This window comes from Nymphalis io, chromosome 17 (assembly GCF_905147045.1).
Source record: "Nymphalis io chromosome 17, ilAglIoxx1.1, whole genome shotgun sequence".
In the NCBI taxonomy this organism is placed as follows: Eukaryota; Metazoa; Arthropoda; class Insecta; order Lepidoptera; family Nymphalidae; genus Nymphalis; species Nymphalis io.
In genome coordinates, this window is record NC_065904.1 from 7818119 (window position 1) to 7842117 (window position 23999).

The following is a 23999-nucleotide window of genomic DNA, read 5'->3' on the forward strand; positions in this document are numbered from 1 at the left end:
TATTGTTGTGTTCCGGTTAGAAGGGTGAGTGAGCCAGTGTAATTACAGGCACAAGGGACACAACATCTTAGTTCCCAAGGTTGGTGGCGCATTGGTGATGTAAGCGATGGTTAACATTTCTTACAATGCCAATGTCTAAGGGCGTTTGGTGACCACTTACCATCAGGTGGCCCATATGCTCGTCCGCCTTCCTATTCTATGTTCCTTTTAGTTTATCTTAATCGATTCAATTCTCGAGACCTAAAACTTTAACCGATGAGTCATCGAATATTATCATAACGTTAGCTAATTTGCAAGTAATTATCATTAATTATTTTACTTAAAGCTTAAGCCCTCAAGTAGATGTCTGATAGTAAAAACAGAACAAAATCACCAATGTAGTTTCTTATATTAACGCGGACATACATATACCGCAACAAGGCAAAGTTTACGAATTATTGGGAAGAAACCTTAAGTTTTATATGATAAATTCCATAGTATAGGTTGACAAATAATTAAAAATAAGATAATAATAAACCCTCAGATATAGTTAAAAAGTAGGAGAGGGAGATTTAACTGATAATTGTAATTTTATAGTATTTTTAAATACAAAAAAGTAAAGTAACAACCTGTTCATATACCACCGCTGGGCTAAGGCATCCTCTCTGTTTTAGTAGAATTCATTTATAATAATATATATCATGTAATTTGGCACTAAAAATAATTTCTTGGACAATAATAATCAATAAAAAAGACATAATAGGTAACGTAGGCGTTGCAAAAGTAACCCTGTCAAATACCAGGTCTGATGATTGTGACCCCGCTTGTATCTAATTGGCTCGCCGTCGACGCGAATGGCCGATCTTTGACCTCCCGATACACATATCACCTACAGACTCCACTCTTGATTCAATTTATAGTAGCAATCACACAATTGTTGTTACCTTCAAAGAACGAATCATATAAAATAACTAACGAGTATGAAATTGGAGATAATTACCTATGATAATTACTTAATCGTATGTGTTCATTATTACAATATCTTGTGATAGTATTATCTATTGTCAAAATATTTTGATATACCACTTATTATACGTTATTTTTAGCTTGGAGCCGCGATGGTGCTATGTCAATTGTCTCGTGTCGGTAGGATCCGAATACTCATGATGTTTATCAAAAGGCAAACGATTCAATATCTTGGACGCTTGCTTCAACTTATACTGCTGCCAACCTCCAGTAATGGTTGGATACCCCAAGAAGAAGAATTCAGATACAAATATTTTGATTCTGAATACTGAATCAAATTTTAAATCGAATCATGTCAATCTCGCATTCAATTTGCTCTTAAAAGATTATTCAAAATAACCACGAACACGAAGTTACATAAAATATTAAACCCGTCAATCTTCGGATATTTTATCAGCGTGATCTGATGTGTCGAAATAGGGGCTTTTGTGATATCATCGTGATAAAACCGTTGGTCGCGTGCTCGAGCGCGGACCGCGTGATAAACCTGTCTGTAACATCCGACCTGCCGGCTTTTTGGTAACGTTAAACGATAGGGTTATTTAAGTTTCAACAACGTCACTGATAGACAGCGAAACGATCCCAATCCGTACCATAAAATATTTTGTATACATAATACGTAACATATTTTATATTACATTGTCACCAACAAATTACATAGATATATTTATTATGTTAAAATATGGGTTAGATATCCCGTTTGTGAATGACATTACAAATAAATCAAAATGATAAAATGTAAGGCATGATAATGCGTAGAATTGTTGCTATATTGGATCGTAAAATATATTATAAAACAGATATTTTAGGTTTTACAAAATAGGTCGTTGAATTTATTATTTGTTATGTGATTGAAGAAATATGCTCCATTATAATGTACAAATAAATAAAAAAGTTAAAGAATTAGTATTTTAAAACAGCTTTAACGGAAGATTTAGTAAAACAACACTTCTATGGTTGAAAAAATAAAATAGTTCGAACTTTATTATTAACGCCTAAACGACAGGCTGTGTTATTCTTGTTTCATTTTCTAAAATAAATTCTGATCTAGACAAAATATTACCACGAGTGACCTGTAGCGTATGTATTCGTTAATAATGTTGTCCAAATAAGAACGTGTAAAAGTAATTGGAAGGACGTGATAGATTAGGTTTCTCAATGGGGCGTTAAGATGTCGTGATAAGATATAAGGTTATGGGCTCAATCATCAGAATCAATACTTTAACATTAGATGTGACAAGACTAAAAAATATATATTTAGCATTTAAAACGTTATGTTTAAGACTTGAGTACAAAAGAATCGGCGAAAATCATCAACAATTCCTTTAAGTTGTTTCGAATGTAAGCCGAATTTGACTTGCAATTTTTTTTATATCATATTTTAAGATTAGATGGTCCATGCGAAAGACCTAAGATAACTAAGATAGAGGAGATATCTTACTTGGTAATTGAATGAGATGAAATATATATAGGGCGTATTTACAATTATAAGTCGTTTTTTAAAAAAAATATACTACGCGCGAATAAAGCAATCGTAGGTATTAAATAAAATTCACATCGTTCGGCCTATGAATGTTTATTTGCATATGTAAAACGATTTAATTAGTAAATGGCTTTCAATTAATTGTAAAAAAGCAGTGCGCCGTCTAAAAGTATAAAATAAATAAAAAAATGCAAAGTAAGCAGCTTGGAAATTTTATCCGAGCCTGCAATGCGCCCTTCGCCGTCAGTCGGAGAATTTTGATTTACCATTAGAGTGCACGAAAAAATCCTATTTCCATTGCGAAATTAAAACGCTAATGAATCTTATGAACCTCGTTACAAATTAGAGTTAAAGCTATTTTAAGATTAAGTTCAATGGATATTAGTTACTAACTTATTTTTTTCGATTCTCGTCTTCAAGATGAAAACACATACTGAGTCATACAGAAAAAAATCTTAATAAATGACTAATAAAGTCCACCACTTCCTTATATGAATATATCTAAATAGATAGGTACTTAATACTTAACAGACATTGGATTTAACTAATGTATTGTGCGATTTTAAGATTACAAGCTATGTTATTACATAATTTATTGATGTTAAAATTTAAGGTACTTCTACAGGCAGTCATAAAATTCCATTTTGAAGTATTTCGTAAGTTGTTCAATCATTTTTATTATAATGAGCACAAAATATACCAAAATATGTCTCCATTTTCATGTAGACTATTTATATGTAGTTATTGTTGAATAATGATAACAATTTATTAAATTTCATATAATTAAATTTAACTCAATTAATAATTTGAATTATATATAAAAACCAAGTAATGAAATCTAAGTTATAAGTTACTACTGTAACCAGGAAAACATAAATATTTTATATACATTTACGCTACTGTAAGTGCTAAAGTATGTCAATATTATATCTCATTTCAAAAATGCAAAAAATCATATTGATTTTTGTAATAATGAATTGATAGTTATAAACACAAAGGTTACCACAAAAACAGCAAATGAAAAATATTATTGTATACAAATAAAATATAAGGAAATAATTGGCTATATGGGAGCCATATTAGTTATTGTTTATAATATAATAGTTTTGCATTGTTAATTATTGCTTATGACGATGTATTATACTTATATTATAGTAGGTATGTAAACAGTAAAATATTTTTTCATCTGTACAAATAATTACATTATAGTTGTAAACTGTATTAATTAAGTATTTTGTTGTTAATTGATTTTTCAAAGGAATTTCCTTTTTTTTATGTAATTTTTTCAGTGGTAGATTTTTGACATTAAATAAGCAATTGTAACGTTTCTATATTGAATAAAGATTTTTGACTTTGACAGCTATGCACTTATTTTTTTAATTTTTCATTATTATCTGTTTCAATTATTTAAAGATTGCAGTAACAGCCTCATTACGATAAATACTATGTTAAGATTTATCTATCAGTCAAGTCTATAATAAAAATATAGGATGCATAATATAACCCATATGTATGTATATATGTATTTGATATTTTTTCAGGTGAACATGTACTTGTTCATGTGAACATTAATGTACTTTAACATACCAAATAGGTATTTTAAACAAAACAAAATATGGTTAGTTATTATACCCTCAATATAAGCAATCATTTTATTCATTTGATTAATGAAAGTAAATGAAATGCATGTTAACCAAGTTTATACTTCATATTTAAACATATGATGATCAACCATACATACCAAGAATAATTATATATAAATTAGACACGAAATTTAATTAAATAGTATATGGTAAAAAATAAAATTAGCATTATGAATGTGAAATCATTGCTACGAAAAGGATAAAAAATGCCAACCCTTGGGTTATTTTACTGACAGTGCTTATTTAAAAATAGGTTAATTTGGATAAAGATACTATAAGAAAATATTGTATTGAATAAAATTAAGTGTTGTTTATGACCCTAAATCTTCTTATATATAAAGTTATATATTTCATCAAATACATATGTATTGTCTAATAAGAAAAGACAAAACCTGTTATTTTAGGATACAACCATTATTGTAAAATGGTAATATTAATAAATTTAAACACATATATATATATATTAATGTGATACATTTATGTAATAAAAGTATTACATAAATGTATCGCATTGTTTAAATTATATTGATATGTATATTATTATGAGGAAAATGTGATATGCAGGAAAAAGTATGAAGTATTATATTACTGACATTTAAATTTTTACAAATGGTCAGTTTTATATGGAAACTTTAAAATGTTTTTCGATATTATTGGTATCAAATTAACTGAATGAAGCCTTGACACTAATATTATCAATCAAGTGTCTCAATTTTATTGTTCAATACAAAATGTGTTTAAAAAATGATTGTGCTTATACTATATTAAGTTATTAGTATGTTAATTATGAAACAAATAAACACTTTCGTACGAATACGGAACAATGATGCATACCAGCATACTGATTACTTTCAAGAGAAAGCTAATTGCAATTCCTACATGCCTCTGACCTGATTGTATGTAATCATCAATAAATGTAACTATGTATCTATTTATTATTTTATTATATTTAAAATGAGTATTCATTAATAAAATAAATAATGTTTTATAAACCGCAAATTAAAAATTAATTTGTTCACAATTTCCACGAAACCTAATTGATAAGTTGGGGTGCGGCCATGAGTACCGGCAAGTGTATTACGGATAAATCGTACCTAGCAGCAATAACTTTATATCTTTAGAGGCTTGAATGCCATCCTCTTTCAAGTCCCTCTCGATCTGTCGGCTTCGGGCAGCCGCCGCGCGCTCCTCGGCCGACTGAGTACAACCCATGTCGGCAGCTGTTCCTGTGCTCTGGCTGCCGTCCGCCCCGACTCCCGAGCCGGGCGCGCTCTCACCGCTCCCTTTGCATACGCTCCGATCGCGTCCTGCCGCCCCGGCCTAACCGGAGCCACCCTACACAACGTTAACACTCAACACAGTAACCTAACTATATCACTGATCACTGTTTCAGCGTGTTAAAACACTTGTAAAATCGATCGAATCCCCGTAACTTTCACGATCCTATACTAAACACGACACTCAAACTCGTAACGACAGCGAAAACTTTAATTGATTTTATGAATTCATATGAGATAATGGCGGCCGGATGACAAGCACCAGCTCCACTCCGTGACGACTGACGGCGACCGCGCCCCGCTCGACTGACGTTCGGCTTGATTCGGCATCGTTCGTTCCGACTCTCTCACACATGCGTGAAACTAAATGCTCACGAGAAAGATTAGTAAAATTGTGTTAAAATAATTCGTCTGCCTAAAAAGATGTTAAAATTGCGATATTTTTATATTTTGAGAACAATTAAAATTATTTCGAAACTGCTTTATACCATTAAAATAATTGCTGCTTGAAAATGTTGAAGATTTTAAGTATTACAATAGAAAATTAGATGTTTTTTAATACAATTATAGTAGAAGAAATTATTATAAATAAATTAAATTTTTAAATTATGCTGTAAATTGCTACCTTCTTGGTAACAATTTACAAGCATAATAATATTTATCAAATATTTTTAAATAAAATTATTATTGTTGATAATATTGATAACGATAAGTTATCGCTCTGCCTAATCGACATCACTTGGCAATACCCCAAAGAAGTTATAGCCTACAGGTAGTTTCTAGTGATTGAGACAACGAATGTTGTCTGATAACAAGTTAAAAGCTTCGTATAATATTTAAATAAGTAAATAGTTCTGAATTAGAGAAATACATCAACTTAACTATATTCTCCATGTAACTTTGTTTAAAATAACAAAGATCTAGAAACTTTTTTTGAATGTATGATTGTGTAAATATATGACATATTTTTTATAAAAAAAAATCTATAAATGATTTTTTTTAATAAAGCTATAATAACATTATTATTGATTATGATGAAAAGTCCCACACTAAACTGTATATGGATTTATGAAAAAAAAATGAGTCATATTTTATAGCGAATGACAAAGCCCTAGTTCATCTATCTATGGGGTACATGCTTTAGTTCATAGCTTCAATTAAGATGCTTAATAAATAATTTTTTTTTTTTTAAATTCCATAACAAAAATGTATTGATTTGTGACGTTTGTTTTGACGCAAATAAATAGTAACTATTCTTCATCAAACTGTGTACCTGTAAGGAAATAAAAATCATAAAGCAACAAGCGGATCGGTAGTACAAATGCTCTGGATGCCGGTTTCGGAGAGAACGAACGGGCAGTCGATAGAGCACCGGCGGGCGCGGGACTTGCGCGCGCATCATCGAGAAAGAGAGAGGAAGCCCTATTACCAAGGAGCAGCAGCTTGATGTCCTTGGCGGCCTGGATGCCATCCTCCTTCAGGTTCTTCTCGATCTGCTTGCTGCGTGCAAGAGCGGCGCGCTCCTCGGCGGACGAGGCGCAGCCCATGGCGATAGCGCGCACGGCCTGGCTCGCTACGCGCGGCAGCGCCGTGCTCCTTGCATGCTCGCGGCTCGTCGTCGCGCGCAGGGAGCGCCGCGCACGCGCACGATCGCGCACGCGTGCTGCTGGTACGGATTTGTCGTGCCCGAGGGCCACGTCACACGGCTCTGGTCGCCGCTGTGCTGCCACAAGCTCACTCGAGATCGGTCTCGGCGGCACGACTAGATGGCACCGCGACGTGATCCCACTAACGAATGACGGGTCGCGCACGCCCGTGACGCCGGCTGCACTGCGCAAGCTCGCGCCTCGCGCCCTGCCTGCCTCGCCCGCCCGGTGCCCTCTGACACGCTAATCACACCCTCCGCTGGGTGGTTATAGGATTCGTTAACAGTACTAGTCTTTTCTTGCTTATTGATAAGATTGCATTTTTGTTAATCGCATGTCATTAATACTTCTATTGCAAACTGCTACGGAAGAGAAAGAAGAATTTCTTCTTTCTTATAGTATTCAAGAGAAACTTAATTCTTCAAATTTTGTATAATAAATAAATATTTCAATAAACTGTTTCTATTAATTAAGTTCATCGATTTCTCATTGCATCAAGTTTTCGTCTTAAACATTAGGAAAAACAAATATTTAGAATGTTTTTAATTATTTTCATTTTTTGTTAATCGGTTTAGATATTTTTTTAAGTGCTTGTTTCGGTGCTATATATGTTAAGAAATGAGATACAGTTTAAAGCATCATCTTCATGTTTTATTCGGTTTATGAAGAACCATATATAATCAAGCAAGAGATACAAATATACAAAGCAAGTTTTCTTAATTCTGTCTGATCGAGACAAAACAAACGTTTTTAAATAGAATTTTGTCATGATTGTTTGAAAATAGTTGTATTTTCCATTTTCATCAATTAACTTTTTGTACATCTAAATAGTAAGGTGAAATTATAAAATTAATAGATGTGACATGCAATGACATGTTCATATAATTATGTATATATTTTGTCATACATAATGCAATTAATCTTTGCCTAAAATTACTAAAAATACATAATCGATACTGAATCAGAATGTCAATCCAATCTGTCAATATGAAAAATTGACAAGTTGACAGACTGACAGTCATCGGTGAACTAACGTAAGTTTAGAATGCTTAAATACAAATTTATAGTTTTATGAGCGATTAATATTTCACGAAACATTTGAACCAAAATATAATAATACTAATGGTATGGATTCTGATGAAGAGAATGATTTCCAAACATCATGGAGAGGTATTCCTGGTACAATTATTTTAGTTAACGCATTTGAAAATTCAAAGAACAATATCTTTGGAACCGTACATGGTGCAGTATGTCGGTTGATAAGACAACATTTACGTTCGTTAAGCTATCAAAACATTAGTGTTTGCATATTTGGTACTGAAGAGACTACTGCATCGGCTTTTGACACCAAACCAGTTATTGAGATTATTCCTTTATCTTCTCCAAGCCTCGATGATTATAATAAACTTAAAAATAGCGATATTACCTCTTTTAAAGAAGCTAAAGAATTTAAGCTATCAGATGTTTTATGGCATTGTAGTAAAACATTTGCCAATTGTAAAAAACAGTTGTCTTCTAGAACTGTTATCATGCTTACTTGTCTCAATAACCCACCCATTGCAGTAGATCAAAAACCAACACTAAACAGAGCTATAGACTTAGTTGATGCAAATATTAATATACGAATAATAAATGTTTCACAACATGAGTATAAAATAGACGCATACTTTGAAAAACTTTTTACCATTGCTAATAGAGGACTAGATTTTGTCATGCCAAAACCTGTATGGGATTCTGCAGAGATTGAAAAACTAATATATCAAGAGTCACACCGACATGTAGCTGTAGCAAAATTAAATTTTGAAATTGGTGAGGATTTTAATATTGGAGTTGGAGTGCACACACTGCTAACAAGGGCTGGCCAAATTTATAAAGGCAAAATTAATTTAGATAGAGATACTAATACAGTTCTAACAAGTATGACAAAAACCATGAAAGTCACTCTGGAGGATGATGAGGAAAGCAAACAAAAACAAGTTCCTTTGCTGAAGTCTGAATTAATACATTATCAAGATATTGGAGGAGAAAGGATTGAGTTCACTGATAGTGAAAAAAAATTACTGACCAATCCATTCGGCCCACCTATGATGAAACTCTTAGGTTTTAAACCTGCAACCATTGTTTGTAAAGAAAAGTGGTACTTGAAAATGGGATACTTTTTATTTCCAAATGAAAGTATTATAGAAGGTTCAACAGTAGCTTTCAAAGCTTTACACAGGGCTTGCAGAGATATGGACATGGTTGCTATATGTGTTCTGTCAACAAGAGTTAATGCTAAGCCGTTTATTGTAGCACTAAGCCCCTGTTCAAAACCCCTTGGCTTAAATGTACAAGTTGGTTTTGATATTGTTATTATTCCATTTGTTGAAAGTGTCAGAGACTTAAATATAAATGAGGAAGGTGAAAATGAGGCAAGCCAACCTATTGAAAAAGCACATAAAAGATTAATGTCAAATATTTTAAATAAAATAACAATTGATTTTAAAGCAGACATGTTTGTAAATCCTAAATTAGAATTGGAATATAGAGCTATAGAAGCAATTGCTTTAGAGGATGATGACAATGAACCATTTATTGATACAACAAAGGCAAATCCTGATAAGTTTCAGGACATAGACGAGGAATTGTTTGAAGAACTGTTTGGTCCATTTGGTTCCTTATCTATAAAAAGAACTGCTTCATCAGTAGATAGTAGCACCAAAAAGCAAAAAGTTAAAATTGATGAAGGTCTCTTAAGTACTAGACTACAAAATGAGAAAATTAATGATTACACAGTACAACAGTTAAAACAAATATTAAAATATAAGGATATCGAAAATTTACCAGCTTTGACTGGATTGAAGAAGAGTGAACTTGTTGAATTAGTCTATAAGCATTGTAATTAATGTGCATAATACATTATTAGGTACTTAAATATATATTTTGTTAATAATTCTAATTGATAGTTTTATTAATTCCAAATCACAGTAAATTATTACTATTCAGTAAAAGTATGTTGGTGGAAATCAGTGTACTGTACTGTAGATTTAAAAGGCTCACCTCTTGATACATGTTTCTATTTAAACATAATATTAAAGAAAACATATTGTTTTAATTCAATATTATAAGTATTAACATAGAAATTAATAAAATATATTAATTAGTGATTTTATGATGGTACTTGTTTTGAGTCTGAATAAAAAAAGCTTTTACTCAAAAGCTACACTTAGTTCATTATACTATTAGTCTTACAAACTGCTAATCTGCTACGCAACAGCTAAATTGGCTGTAATGAAGTTAGTCTTTAATAGTTTTCTAGTTAAACAAGGGTAAACTTATGCACTGCAAAGCCTCGGAAAGAGTTTGTTGGATAAAGTATGAGTGTAAATAAATTATAAAATCGCGATTCATCATTCAACATAAGGGAACTATTTTATTTGATGTTGATGAAGAATTGTTTCCTAACCAAACCACTCTTAGAATCGAACATGGTGGTAATTATTATCATACCATACTATATTTATTATGGCTTCCAAAGAACCAAATCTAGTCTGATTTTCTAGGTTTACGCATGTTATACAGGTGGTTGAGAACTCTGAATTTTGAAATAGGCACTATGTTATAACTGTTCTAAGACAACTCCTAATAAGACTTTACACATCAATCTAAATATCACCTGGTCAACTGAAGATTTTTCAATTTGGCAATTTTAATATTATTATTAGGTTGTTACTTCTGACTAACTGTCAATTTTCAAATGACAACGCCGGTAGTTCCATATTAGGTATATGATTGTCAATGTCAATACTCAAAACCTAATTGTCGTTTTTCTTTATTGAATTCCATTCCCTCCTTTTATTATGAGTAGTTCAAATTATCTTTCAATATCTGATATTTTAGTAACAAATGAGAGAGTTCCATGTAAATTTTTGCTCGATTTACCTAAAATGGGTAATGTTTGTTTTACCTCGGTAAAGTGTTACAAGTTGGTTATCTATTTTAATTAACTCTTTTGTATCGTTTAGGTTTTCTGGATCCCTCTGCTACAGAAAATGATCTAAAAGCTGGAACCAATATAGAAATACCTTTATGGCTTGCTGAATCACTGTATACCCGAAGACCTCCTTTAGTGAGTGTGGATCTACCTAAAATATATAAAGAAACTTATAGAGAAATACTGAATGCAGATGCATGTACAGTTGATATGCATAAATTGGGACAACATTTTTATGAACTCGGTTGTTATATTGCAAAACATGATATCAAAAGTGAAGTTTCTGCCACACTTTTAAATGTAAGTTACTTTAATTAAAATTATACATTCTAACCAGTATAGTTAACTATATTGAAAATTATGTAAATAGTAATTACTTGAATATTTATAATTTTTTTCTAACCTATTGTGTTTGTAGTACAAGAATGTATTCAATTATATATTTCTATATTAATTTTGTTATATTTTTATCGTGAAATATTATTTTTGATTTCTATTTACAGACATTTAGACAAAGATTCAAAATGATATTATCTGCAAGTGTATCTACTGATTCTATAAATTCTGTACAACCATTATCAGCGAGTGAACGTGAAAGAACAAAATCTGCTGTTGTTACAGAAAGGGCTCTTTCTAGTTGGCTTAAAATAGGCGACTGCCCCCTAACAACAGCTAGTATGGTAGCAAACCACAGAAAAAGGAAGAGAGCGGAAATGGAATTGTCGTAGAAAGTATTATTTTAATGAAGTATGGATAGTTTATTATAAGATAGAAAAAATATATATAATCAGTTATTTAAACCTTTCTTCTTTCAGTTATTTTCTCCTTTTTTTTAAGTATAATTAAATATATAATAAATTAAAAAAAAAAAAAGTAATATAATCTACATCTTGAACAAATTATGTTAATCCGACATATTGTTGCTATTTTTTTATTACTTTTAACTTAAAAGCAGTATAATATGAATAAAATGAAGATTTTTTTAATCCAAACATTTAATGAACATCACTGTAAAATGGTATACCGCTACAGTTTGTTAATTTTAAATTCAGTCAGGCCTGAAAATTGATTATCACTAATATATCCTAATCGTTTTAAGAGAAATTCAATGAGATCTTGTTAGAGCAAATTCACTTAATATTATATACATTTTTGTATTTTTACATTTATACAAATCTTTTTCAAGGATGTATAATGATATTGTATAACATAGAAAACCAACTAAATTTACTTCAACACATTCTATGTTTTAATAGGTAATCTTACTCTTATTTATTATAACAATGTGAAAAGCATAAAACAATAACAACAAAAAAGTTGCCAGCTAATAATAAATAATGTTTTTTTTTTCTTTGCATTGGCATCTAGTAAATTCAAATCTAACAATATAAAATAAACAATGCAAATGAATTAAGAATATAAATATTTTTAAACCTAAAATAAACTAATTTCTATCTAATGTTACAGTTATGTAATATATTTTCTATTATATACTATCACATCTACTGATTAATCAATTAATATACTACTATTTTACAGATACTTAAACCTTATAATAAATGCATTAAGCAAAACAATTTGGCAGTTAAATATATTAAAAAATGTTAGTTGCATAAAATCTTGTTACATTTATAATAAATATTATCAAATAAAATGCACAGATAAGCCTTAACCATTGGTGATTAAAAAATGTTTTTTTTTTAATAATCAATGATGTAAATATTATAATTAAAATATATGATCACTGTCAAACACAAATAAAAACATTTTTCTTTCTAGAAAATTCATGTTTCTTCTTCACAACACTGTTGCACTTCATCAATGTCTTGATTCTTATTACTAAATAATAGTTCTGAGGTACACCTATACGGGTGTATTGATTGTTAACATCGGTCATTTTTCACTGATGGATTGAGGTCATGGAAATAAGCATGTGCCATGGCATCATCAGCTGGCATTCTTAATGCCGGGTTGCAGGTGAGCAGACGAGTCAGGAGATCTCTCCCTCGAGCTGGTAACCTTGGTACTACTTGGGCAAGACCTAAACTAGGTTGGTAAGCTGCTAGTGGTTTATAGTCTGGTAATTGTGTTACACCTGCCCAGGTATCTTCATTTGGCGTACCTATAAGGAAAAAATTCAGTTTAATTTAAAAAGGAATTAACATATTGAATATTTTACATATACAAAATATAAATGAAAAAAAAAAGTAGAATAAAATTGTAAATATCTTACCAAGCAGCTTAAAAATTCGTTTAAGTTGATCATCAACATCAGATCCAGGAAACAGTGGTCTTCCAGAGTTTGCAAGTTCTGCAAAAATGCACCCAGCAGACCACATATCAATACTAGTTGTGTACAACTTAGCCCCAAATAATACATCAGGAGGTCTGTACCATAGGGTAACAACCTCTGCGGAATAACATTTTACGGGAATACCAAAAGCTCTTGCAAGGCCAAAATCAGCTAATTTTAATTCCCCGTTTTTATTTATTAACAAATTTTGAGGTTTTAAATCACGATGAAGTACGTTGTGACTGTGGCAAAAAGCGAGACCTCGAAGAAGCTGGTACATAAATGACTTAACCACATCTAAATCAATTTCACCGTTAAGACTGTCGAAATATTTCTTTAAGTCTTGGTCACAATGTTCAAACACTAAAGTCAATTTCTTCTCACTGTGTAACACATCGTATAGACGGACGATATTTTTGTGTTTTAATTCCTTAAGCAGACATATTTCACGGAGTGCAGAGGATGGAACCCCTTCATCGTCATCATCTAATCTTACGCGCTTGAGAGCCACTATTTCATGAGTTTCTTTATTTTTTGCTTTAAAAACAGTGCCGTATGTGCCTTCACCAATTTTTTCGAGTTTTTCATACTTCTGCATTTTCACTAATTTGTATTAGTGAAATAATTTGCAATTAAAAAATTACAGAATGTAAATTTCAATTTATGATTATGAAGGGCTTGACTTATGTCATTATGACATTTTGTTTGGAACAGAGTAAAACAAAATGACTAAATATATATTTATATATTTTTTGTTATTTTCAAATAATATTATTAAGTTTTTTTTTGTATTTTATATAAGCATTAGGATATAAACATAAGTTAGATTATTAGTTATTTACTGCTTAAATAAACAAAATTTAGCTGACATAATATATTCCACAAAGTAAAACGAAGTGTATCATGGTTTTTCGCGCATAATTCGTTATTTATCAACAAAGTGAAAAAGTTGTACGATTAACAAAATATTTTGCTTTGTTGTTTATAGTCCTCCAAGAAAGAAATTATATTCGCTAAAATAAACACCATAGCACTACAACTCATGTAAAAGACCTCCGTCTGCTTCTAATATACATACAATATAAGACTTGTCTTATCCTCAATGTAAACTGAATTTTTTATCTGTGTGCAAAATATATAGGTCTTGTACATTTTGGCAAAATTTCATTATATTCAACAAACAAATGGTCAATCAATTCAGAAAGTTGAATTGTCATCTTAACACGTATTTCATACAATTAAATTAGGTATAAATGTCAAGTGTTAAGATCATTGTTTATATTTCGTATTAAGGTATAAAATTAAAATACTTCTGTTTTAAAATTAAAAGGTAAGGTTTATCATAAAGCTTATACAAAATGTTGTATAATTAAAACATACGCAATTTTTAAGTAATGCAGTGACAAACTGGTTATTTACGTAGTTGAGTGTAGTATAAATCGGAAGTTAAATTTTCGTTAAAGATGAGTGAAGGAGGGCTTACGTCGATTGACAAGTCGGAGAGTAGTTCGTTCGAAGACTTAGCTTCAGCCGCAGCGCATGAGATCGAGGAAGCGAAACTTGCTGAGGCAGCTGCTGTAGAAAAAGAAAAACATGGAGATAAACCAATAGAAGAATGGCAGGATGTGTTAGGCTCAGGCGCACTGTTAAAGAAGGTAAAAATTATATAAAAAAACTTTTTTTCAGTTAGAGTTTTAACAACCGTAACAAGTTTTTTTTCTTTTAGATTCTTAAGTCAGGTGATGAATCAAATGGCTCTAGACCACAAAGAACTGATATATGCAGAATTAGTTATGAACTTAAATTACGGGATGGGACTCAAGATTTGGTAGAAAAACGGGATCATGTTAAGATTTATTTGGGTGACAATGAAGTAAGTTTATATGTATCCATTAAGTCAATTAAGAATTAACATTTTTTAATAAGTAAGTTTGTTGACGATTATGTGTTATCTGTGTTATAATTAACTCCTTATCATTACTTGATTATTATCTCATTTAATTTCTTGTCTTAGATTGTTATGGTTAATTGACCTTAAAGCTAAAGTCTACGTTAGAAATTGAATGATGTTATAGTTGAGTAAATCTTATGATAAAAATTGTGTTAAAGACAAAGCTATTTCGTTACTAAAAAGAATGAAAGAGAAACTTATTCAAATATAAAAACATTGCTTGTGAATCTTATTTTTTAAGCAGTATATAGTTTTTGCTGAGTGAAACTGAATGTTTAATGAATACAAGTCATTTATGATGTGGCCTTTCTTAAGTTGACCCTGGATAGGTCATCACCCACCAACAATTTTGGTATAATTTGTATCTATTGTTCAATTCTTTTCCTTTGTATTGGTATACATATATTTAAAAAGCTGGTGAAACTATATATATATATTTGCATAATATGGCTATATATTTAAGGCTGGGCAGCATTTGAATTACTTGAAATTTAATACTTATTTGTAATATTGAAAATTGTAATTAGTTAACATTAGAGGATTGCACTCTAATATTGTGCAAGTCCACTACCACCTTGAGACTGAGAAACCCCACCTCTTGTTTCTTATGTAGACGCAGATTGGTTGTCCGTCCGATGTATCATATCTTTCGTACCCAGGATATACCCTGGACAACAATTTTAAATCACGAGCAGGCCTATGCGTTTACGTCCGGAATGACATCTGCTTTCGGCATCTCCGACGATTTGAAGACACCACATTTTTAGTACTTTGAGCTTTGGTGGACACGGGTATGGAAAAAATCCTGTATGCCTGTGTCTACCGATCGTACAGTGGGAATCAGGAGACAACAAGGCTCACAGAATACCTCAGTGAGGCGGCTGATGCGGCTCAATGGTTGTACCCCACAGCCCAATTGGTGATTCTGGGGGATTTTAATCCCCACCACAAGGAGTGGCTATTCCCATATCAGGACACTGACCATGCTGGGTTAGAGACGCGAAGGCTAGCCTTAGCGTTAGATCTTACCCAGCTGGTGCTATACGGGTCCGTTGACTCGCATAAGGCCTATTGCTTGGACCTTCTGCTGACAACTGATCCTGACTGTTACTCAGTGGCGATCTCTTCACCGTTAGGTAAGTCCGACCACTATCTGGTGAAATCTGTATCTGTCTACTCACCGCCCATTCCAGCCCCACTGGAACTCGGCGGGTGTGGCAATACAAGTCAGCAGATTGGGAAGGAATGCGCTCTTTCCTTGCATGCTATCCTTGGCAGCCTGTGTGCTTCTCTTCTGGTGATCCCTCGATTAGCGCGCAAAGTGTGACAGATTTGCTACGTCTGGCTATGGAATATTTTATTCCGTTTTCAGACGTGCCACTGTTCACTAAAGCTCAAACTTGATTCGGACCTGATTGCGGAAGCGCTGAAGCGTTAAAGCATCAAGCGTACCTGGCTTGGGTTGATGCTCGTAACCGCAAAGCGAGGGATATACGTCAAAAAAAGAGAGCTTTTAATAAAGCCGCCAAGTAATGCAAGAAAGCTATGCAAAAGTCACGCTTCGATCACATTAGTCGAATAGGGAACAAACTGGCTTCGTACCCCTCGGGTAGCAAAGCGTATTGGTCCCTAGCTAAATCGGTTGAAGCGAACGTTTGTCGGCCCTCGCTGCCTCCCCTTCAGAAGCCTGACGGGACGCTTGCTCACACCGCTGAAGAGAAAGCAAATCTGTTTGCGTCTTTATTCGCGGAGTCTTCACGTCTTGACGCTGGTAGCGCGACACCTAGCGCCGACACCCATATGAGTGATATACGCATTCGGCAAAAGTTCGCAAAATGCTACGCAGTCTAGACGTGAACAAGGCTAGCGGACCTGATGGCATTCCAGCAATTGTCCTGAGGAACTGTGCGCCTGAACTGTCTTCTATCCTGACATGTCTATTTCGCCATCGAGAAACACGGGGAGGCACTTACTGTTTTTTGGATATCTCGAAGGCCTTGATAGGGTTTGGCATGACGGCTTTATCAGCAAGCTTCCTGCATATGGCCTGCCTGCTGTGGATTTTAGACTTCCTGAGGAATAGATCGTTACAAGTGGTGGTTGACTCGTCGGATCAAAATGTCGGTGGCTATAAATGCCGGTGTTCCCCAGAGGTCAGTGCTCTCGGCAACACTATTTCTGCTGCACATTAATGATCTGCTGATGCCCGGTATCCATGGGTACGCAGATGACTGCATAGTCGTCGAGACCTACAAGTCCAACGCGCGAGATAGTGAGGTCCAAATCCAGACTCAGAGAGAGGCCATGGTAGAGCGCCTGAGCGTGACCCTTAAGGCAGTGTCCGATTGGGGCGATGCCAATTTGGTCATGTTCAATGCATTCAAGACGCAGGGGTGTTTGTTTTCCGCCAAAAAGAGAGAATTCCAGCTACCACCCTCTTCCCGAAATGTGTCTGTACCTATAACTGACCATCTTGACCTTCTTGGCATTACTCTCACGTCGACTCTAAATTTTGCCTGTTTTATTGAGTCCAAAGCCCAAATAGCCGCTCGAAAACTTGCTATCCTCTCCAAAGTGAGACGTTACTTTACTCCAGAACAACTGCTCAGCTTATATAAAGCACAAGTGAGGTCATGTCTGGAGTACTACTCTCACCTTTGGGATGGCTCTGCCAAGTTCCACCTTCAGGCTCTAGAGTTGATTGAGAGGCGTGCCAGAAGACTGATAGGAGACGACACATTGGTCGAGTCTAGGCTCCAAAGTCTTGAATCTCGACGTGTGGTTGCATCAGTCTTCTATCGGATACATTTCGGAGAATGTGCTCAGGAATTACACGAATTGATTCCTCCTGCCCCCTTTTACTATCGAACGTTCAGGCAAACGCGACCAAAGTGCCATAGGTACACAGTGGAAATTCCCCGCCTACGTACGAAGCGCTTTGAATCTACATTCATCATTCGCACTGCGAAACTATGGAATACTTTGCCTAAGTCTGTATTTCCTGATAGATACAATGTTGGTGTCTTCAAATCCAGAGTAAACAGGTTTCTTATAGGCAAGCGTGCTACATCCTAGGCCGTGTCGATGCTTAACATCAGGCACGTCAATGGTCAAACGCTGGCCTATTAATTGTAAAAAAATAATAATTAGTATTTAAAATAATTAAGCTTCAAAATACATTTTAACATAAATATATTTAGCAATGTTATTAATTGTAATAAAAAATAAGCTGATTGAAAGGCAATAAAATTGTACAATTTTCCATGCGAAAAGGTGAAAATTTTGTGTACAGAGTGACTATTGCAGGTAACACACAGCACACTTATATAAAAGTATAATAATGTCGAGTTACCTGGCTAATGGTTTTGAGAAATAAATTTAGCTTAAGACAATGAAATGTAGATATTTAATAGAGCAAAACGAAAACAGCAATCGAATTAAAGATTATCAAGAAGCTAAGTACAAAATTTTAATGTTTTAATTTCTTTCCTATTTAATTTCAGATCCTTCAAGCATTGGATTTAGCGCTAACTCTTATGTATAAAGGTGAAGTTTGCCTTCTTCAAATTGCACCGAGATTTGCATATGGAGATACAGGTCTTAAGCCCGGTGAGAGTCTGGGTTTGATCGGGGAAGTGAATGGACCCAAATATGAAGGTACACCGATAGATGCTGACACATGGCTTGAAGCTCGTCTAGAATTACATGACTGGACTGAGGAACCGGATCATGAAACATTACCTATTGCAGAAAGGATGGAAATTGGGTGAGTGAGAAACCATACTTTTAAATAAATTTAATTTAAAATATTGTATTTGCAGTAAAGTTAAAAGATAGCAGTCAACCTATAAATAAATGTATTAAAAAAAATCAACCATCTCTCAGTGTAATAAAATATCAGTTGTTTTGACTGTGCTAATATAGTAAAAACTATTTTTCATTTATTATTGTTTAGCTTTGATGATAGACAATATCTCTGGAATATTTTTTAAAGTAAAATGATGCCAAGGCCAAATATTTATCAACTCCCTTGATTCAATCTATTGTTTATATTTTATTATTGGGGTCTGCTTATAATTTTTAACATAATTTACAGTATACACATTAATATATATCACGCATTCAATTTATTAAGGGAGACTTTTTTAACTGTAATTACCAATTACAAACTTTTTATTTTATATGTGAAATCAGTTTATTATTAAAAAATGTAAATTAAAAAATAATTCAAAACACTTAATAAACAAATTAATTGCTACTATTTCACACACAGAGTTGATTGTGCTCATTAAATAATATTGAATTAATAATGATATTATGCTTACAATTTTAGTACACGGCGTCGTTGTCGTGGTAACTGGTGGTACGGTCGCGGTGAGGCTCAGCTGGCGGTGCAGTTGTACCGGCGGGCTCTCGACGTGCTCGATGAGAGTGAGGGCGGCATCACGGACCCCACGCCCTCGGGAGACATGGCCCCCACATCGGACTCACTGCACGCATTGTTGGAGGAACGACTTCGCGTTTATAACAATATGGCAGCCGCGCAACTGAAGGCTGGCGCCTATGACGCTGCGTTGCAAGTAAGGACTATTCTTTATCTAAAAATTTTCAATGACACGTTACATATATCTAAAATAGGCTAAATATTATCCATTTTATTTATTTATTTTGGAAGCAAACGGTATGTTAAATAAAATAAGAAATGTTAATAAAGCCAAGAATAGTTTCCAATAAATACTTAATAAATTAATATTAATATATATATTAAAAAAATAGCAAGTTGAATAAGAAAACGATAGCTATAGATAGAGAAAAATAAAACATAACCACTAGTTCATAACAAATGAATGAATATAAAAATATTCATAATATTAAATTTATTAAAGAGAGAGACGAAATATATAATTATTTATAAACAGCTTATTGTACTGGGTACATACACATTTGTGATTTTTCAGTCGATACTTATACACAACCGACCATCGATACTTATACAGTGTCAAGGCGCATGGACGGTGATGAGCAGTTGGATGTCTTAGTACTATAATTGACGTAAGATTTGATCCCGGCCAGGCCGTGACCCGAGTGCTGACGTGCCAGCCGACGAACGCGAAGGCGCTGTACCGCAAGTCGCGCATCCTGAGCGCGGTGGGGCGCGCGGGCGAGGCGCTGGAGGCGGCGCGCGCGGCGGCGCGGGCGGCGCCGGCCGACGGCGCCGTGCGCAGCGAGCTCGCCAGCTGCGAGCGGCAGCGCGCGCGCGACCGCTCGCTCGAGCGCCGCCTGGCGCGCCGCATGCTGGGCACCGACGAGCCCGCGCCCGACAGCAAGCCCAGCACCGCCAAGGTACGAGCCCCGCCCGGGGCACTGCTGCACGAGATGCAGGCATTGTGTCGACTTGAGCAGTATCTAGTAGGGAACAGAAATAAGCAATTTGTAAAGTAATATAATTTATGTACCTTTTGTTACCATTTTTTTTATATACCAACGATACGCTTACGTATATTTTTTATATTAGTAGTTGTAGTATTTTAATATAATCTTTACTATACTGAGGTTAATATAACACATGATTTAACTTTAATACTTAACACAACATTATGTTTAAATGTAAATGGACGTTATTAACTCGACCTCGCTGACCAATCTCTGTCTCGAATTCTTCATCTCGCGTGATATTGATTAGAATATGCATTCACTAATAAAACACTGATGTTTTAAATAAAAATGAGTCGTTACACTGCAAGCGCCTTATCAAATTGTATTATACAAGATATTACCTCACTTTTTATGAAAAAATTACAATCAAGAGGCAAGTATGAAAAGGGCTTAATCTTTATCTAAATTCTATTATAGAATGAATAATAATTTCTAACTTCTCTTATTTGATAACTTCTATGTAGCTTTGAATATAAACAAGCAAGTTAATAAAATAATAATTGCTTGTGTAAAAAATGTGTTTAAAAATCAGTTTGGAAATTGTTCCGACAAATAAATACCTATATAACTTTATTTTTATGTAATGACTTTAATATGTTTAAATACTTCCTCTGTTTAAAAAATAATAATACGCTAACCTGATTTATTTAAATTTTAAAAACATTTCTAATAAAAGATTTTAATGAATTTCATTGTAAAAGAATTTACAAAAGTAACAAATTTTGCAATGTTTATAGAAGTCAGAAAGGTGTTAAATAAATAAAATATATTTTGTGCAGATGTTAATGTGGGGCTCTTTGCTCCTGAGTCTGCTGGTCGGGGTTGCCAGCGTGCTCGTATATCGTTACAAGATGCAGTCTCAATGAGGACACACGTCACATAGCAAGTAAATTTACACTTAGATTTGTCATTTATAACAATTGCCCTGTAATTAGTCATAGCGATTGGTCACTATCCTTAAAAAAATTATTTATAAATAAAATATCTGTTATTTGCTATTTCAATTCGGTGTGTAGGGTCTCCTAATGAGAGTAATTGTGTTGATTATCATTTTATATATTATATACACAAAATAAAATATTTCATTAAAAAATATTTAATGCATTCAAACTTTTTTTATGTTTACAGGTTTTTGATAAATAAATGGTAACATAAGGGGGAGAGGTATATCAAGTTCTCGTGATTCCAGAGTAATAATAAATACGACATAGCTGTAGCTGTTTAAATATCATTTAGCTTTAAATACTTACAAGACGACAAAACAAGGAGCGATAGCTTCGAGAGAAAAGCAGTGAAAATAACCAGATTTATATTATAACTCGCTAAATTTATTTTTATGAATATAAAATCTTCCAACTTCCTACGCTTTGCAGACTAGATTATTGCATTTCTTTTGTATTTGTTTTCATTTCTTAACATTGGTTGCTAGAGTACTAGATTTAAAATCTTTGAAACTATTTTTTTATTGTATAAAATGGGTTCTAGTTTAGAGTACTACGACAGCTTAAACTTTGTATGATGACTATGGATTTCTTTTTAAAGTATTTAATTATGTTAGCTTACTTAATACCCAACTGTTTGGTGTTTATTTGAAAGGCAGTGCCAATAAAATTGTATTATACATAATTTAAGTATCAAACATATTTATATATAATACCTTCAAGGTTTAATAGTGTTATAGATAATATAATAATGCAAAAAAAAAATATTTTTTGAAACTTTACATGCTTTAGGAAAGAAAAAAAATTTGCATTCCAGATGTAAATATGTACTTACCCATTGCAGTCTTTTTAAATAGATTGTTTTATTTTTTTGTTTTGACTATCACCTCCTTTCAACTTTCATTCCAAAAAAAAAATATGACATTGATATTTTTTCGTGAACTATTAAGGTAAATAAATATTTTTAACAGTTTTGTCAGTTTGTATAAAAACGATACCCAAGTGATGTTATAGGCATTTATATATTTGATATTTTTGTTTTTATTGTTGAAATTACTTGGTGCTTTTTCTAATCATTTGGTATTCTGGTAACTGTGATGACGATTTTCATGCTCAGTTTATAAACTTTCTTTCACATAGTGAAAAACTTAGTATATAAATATACTTTATATTTTCGACTTTTCGTTTTTCATAATCACATATTTTTTTAAATTAGTAATAGATGTTAAAATTTATGTTATAATATATGAGTTAATATATATTGGTTTGGTAGGTCAATGGTGATACCATTATTATGTAACAAGAAATAAAAAGCATTGAAAATAAATTAGTTTTATTTTGTTCTCCACAAAGATATTTATATAAAATAGTTTGGAATGGTAGTTATTAAAATAGAATAAATTTACAACAAATCCATACAGTAAAAAAATTAATACCTAAATTTTTACTCAAATAAATTCTCAATTTTGTAAATTCCAACGTTAATGCACAATTCATAAATTACTTCTTGTGAGACAATTCTTTGAAAGTTGAAGTTTTTCTTTGTCTTCTTATATATCTTTGTCTTTAGTTATGGCAGCATGTAGTATTATTTGACAATTATAAAACAGTTTTTGTTATATTAACTTGCAAATAACAGACAATAATCCTATATCATTTTGAGTGAAGTCATTTTGAAAATATCTTTAACTTAAAATAATATAATGAAACTATTTAATAAATGTTGATGATGGTAACTGTGATGACGTCACATTACGTCAATAAATTTACAATATTTGTACATGAGGTACTAATTTATTAAAAGTATCATAATTAAACTATATTATCGTTATTTAACTTTAAACAAAACTAAAGAAACATTTATGTTTTTATTAATCCTTTATTGCACACAATTTACAAACATTTAATAACATATAAAGCTAGTAGAAAATATAGTATGCAAAGGCGGCCTTATCACTTATAGTGATCTCTTCCAGGCGACCTCTGTAGAGAATTGTTTATGTTTTTTTTTTGGCCAGGATCACTAATCGGGCATTGTGTGCATACAACTTTTACCTAAAATTTATTGAGCTTAATACAAATATGTAATATACCAATATACTTATACATACATATAAACTTATATAAGAAATAAATAACCATATACATATAATAATACAACATGCTATAGTTATATTGATAAATAATAATTATGCAAACGACTCTTAAAAATATGTAAGTTTTACAGAGAAGTTTCGACGATTATTGTTTTACTAGGTGGTAGGGATATGTGCAAACCCGTCTGGGTAGGCACCACCCACTAATCAGATGTTCTACCGCTAAACAGCAATACCAAGTATTGTTGTGTTCCT

At 32.8% G+C, this 23999-nt stretch overlaps 6 protein-coding genes across 7 annotated transcripts in view; 4 read left to right on the top strand and 2 right to left on the bottom strand.

Annotated features, from left to right (window-relative positions):
* LOC126774859 (guanine nucleotide-binding protein G(o) subunit alpha) overlaps positions 1-7197 on the bottom strand; it is a 49883-nt gene extending 42686 nt beyond the window's left edge. Inside the window, exon 1 of one of the 2 annotated variants that reach the window (XM_050496499.1) lies at positions 6838-7197. In XM_050496499.1, the coding sequence (XP_050352456.1) occupies positions 6838-6955 (118 nt within the window). In that variant the 5' untranslated portion in view covers positions 6956-7197. Of the gene's footprint in view, positions 1-5225; positions 5706-6837 lie in introns of those variants that run through there. The other variant, XM_050496498.1, reaches the window with a different exon arrangement.
* LOC126774882 (protein lethal(2)essential for life) overlaps positions 1-23999 on the top strand; it is a 101996-nt gene that overhangs the window by 57984 nt on the left and 20013 nt on the right. The window lies entirely within an intron of this gene.
* On the top strand, positions 8072-9992 carry LOC126774834 (ATP-dependent DNA helicase 2 subunit 1). The gene has a single exon (XM_050496465.1). The coding sequence runs from the start codon at positions 8182-8184 to the stop codon at positions 9937-9939; it is 1758 nt and encodes a 585-aa protein (XP_050352422.1). The 5' UTR covers positions 8072-8181; the 3' UTR covers positions 9940-9992.
* Positions 10828-11821, top strand: LOC126774880 (DNA replication complex GINS protein PSF3). Its single transcript, XM_050496529.1, has 3 exons — positions 10828-10984; positions 11059-11327; positions 11531-11821. The coding sequence occupies exons 1-3, from the start codon at positions 10894-10896 to the stop codon at positions 11753-11755; spliced, it is 585 nt and encodes a 194-aa protein (XP_050352486.1). The 5' UTR covers positions 10828-10893; the 3' UTR covers positions 11756-11821.
* On the bottom strand, positions 12467-13986 carry LOC126774863 (cyclin-dependent-like kinase 5). Its single transcript, XM_050496503.1, has 2 exons — positions 13261-13986; positions 12467-13149 (listed from the first exon to the last, which is right to left on the bottom strand). Exons 1-2 carry the CDS (start codon positions 13916-13918, stop codon positions 12911-12913), a joined length of 897 nt encoding a protein of 298 aa, XP_050352460.1. The 5' UTR covers positions 13919-13986; the 3' UTR covers positions 12467-12910.
* Positions 14448-22967, top strand: LOC126774855 (peptidyl-prolyl cis-trans isomerase FKBP8-like). The gene is made up of 8 exons (XM_050496493.1): positions 14448-14650; positions 14784-14975; positions 15047-15193; positions 18775-19037; positions 19605-19851; positions 20345-20614; positions 21487-21593; positions 21836-22967. The coding sequence occupies exons 2-7, from the start codon at positions 14784-14786 to the stop codon at positions 21571-21573; spliced, it is 1206 nt and encodes a 401-aa protein (XP_050352450.1). The 5' UTR covers positions 14448-14650; the 3' UTR covers positions 21574-21593; positions 21836-22967.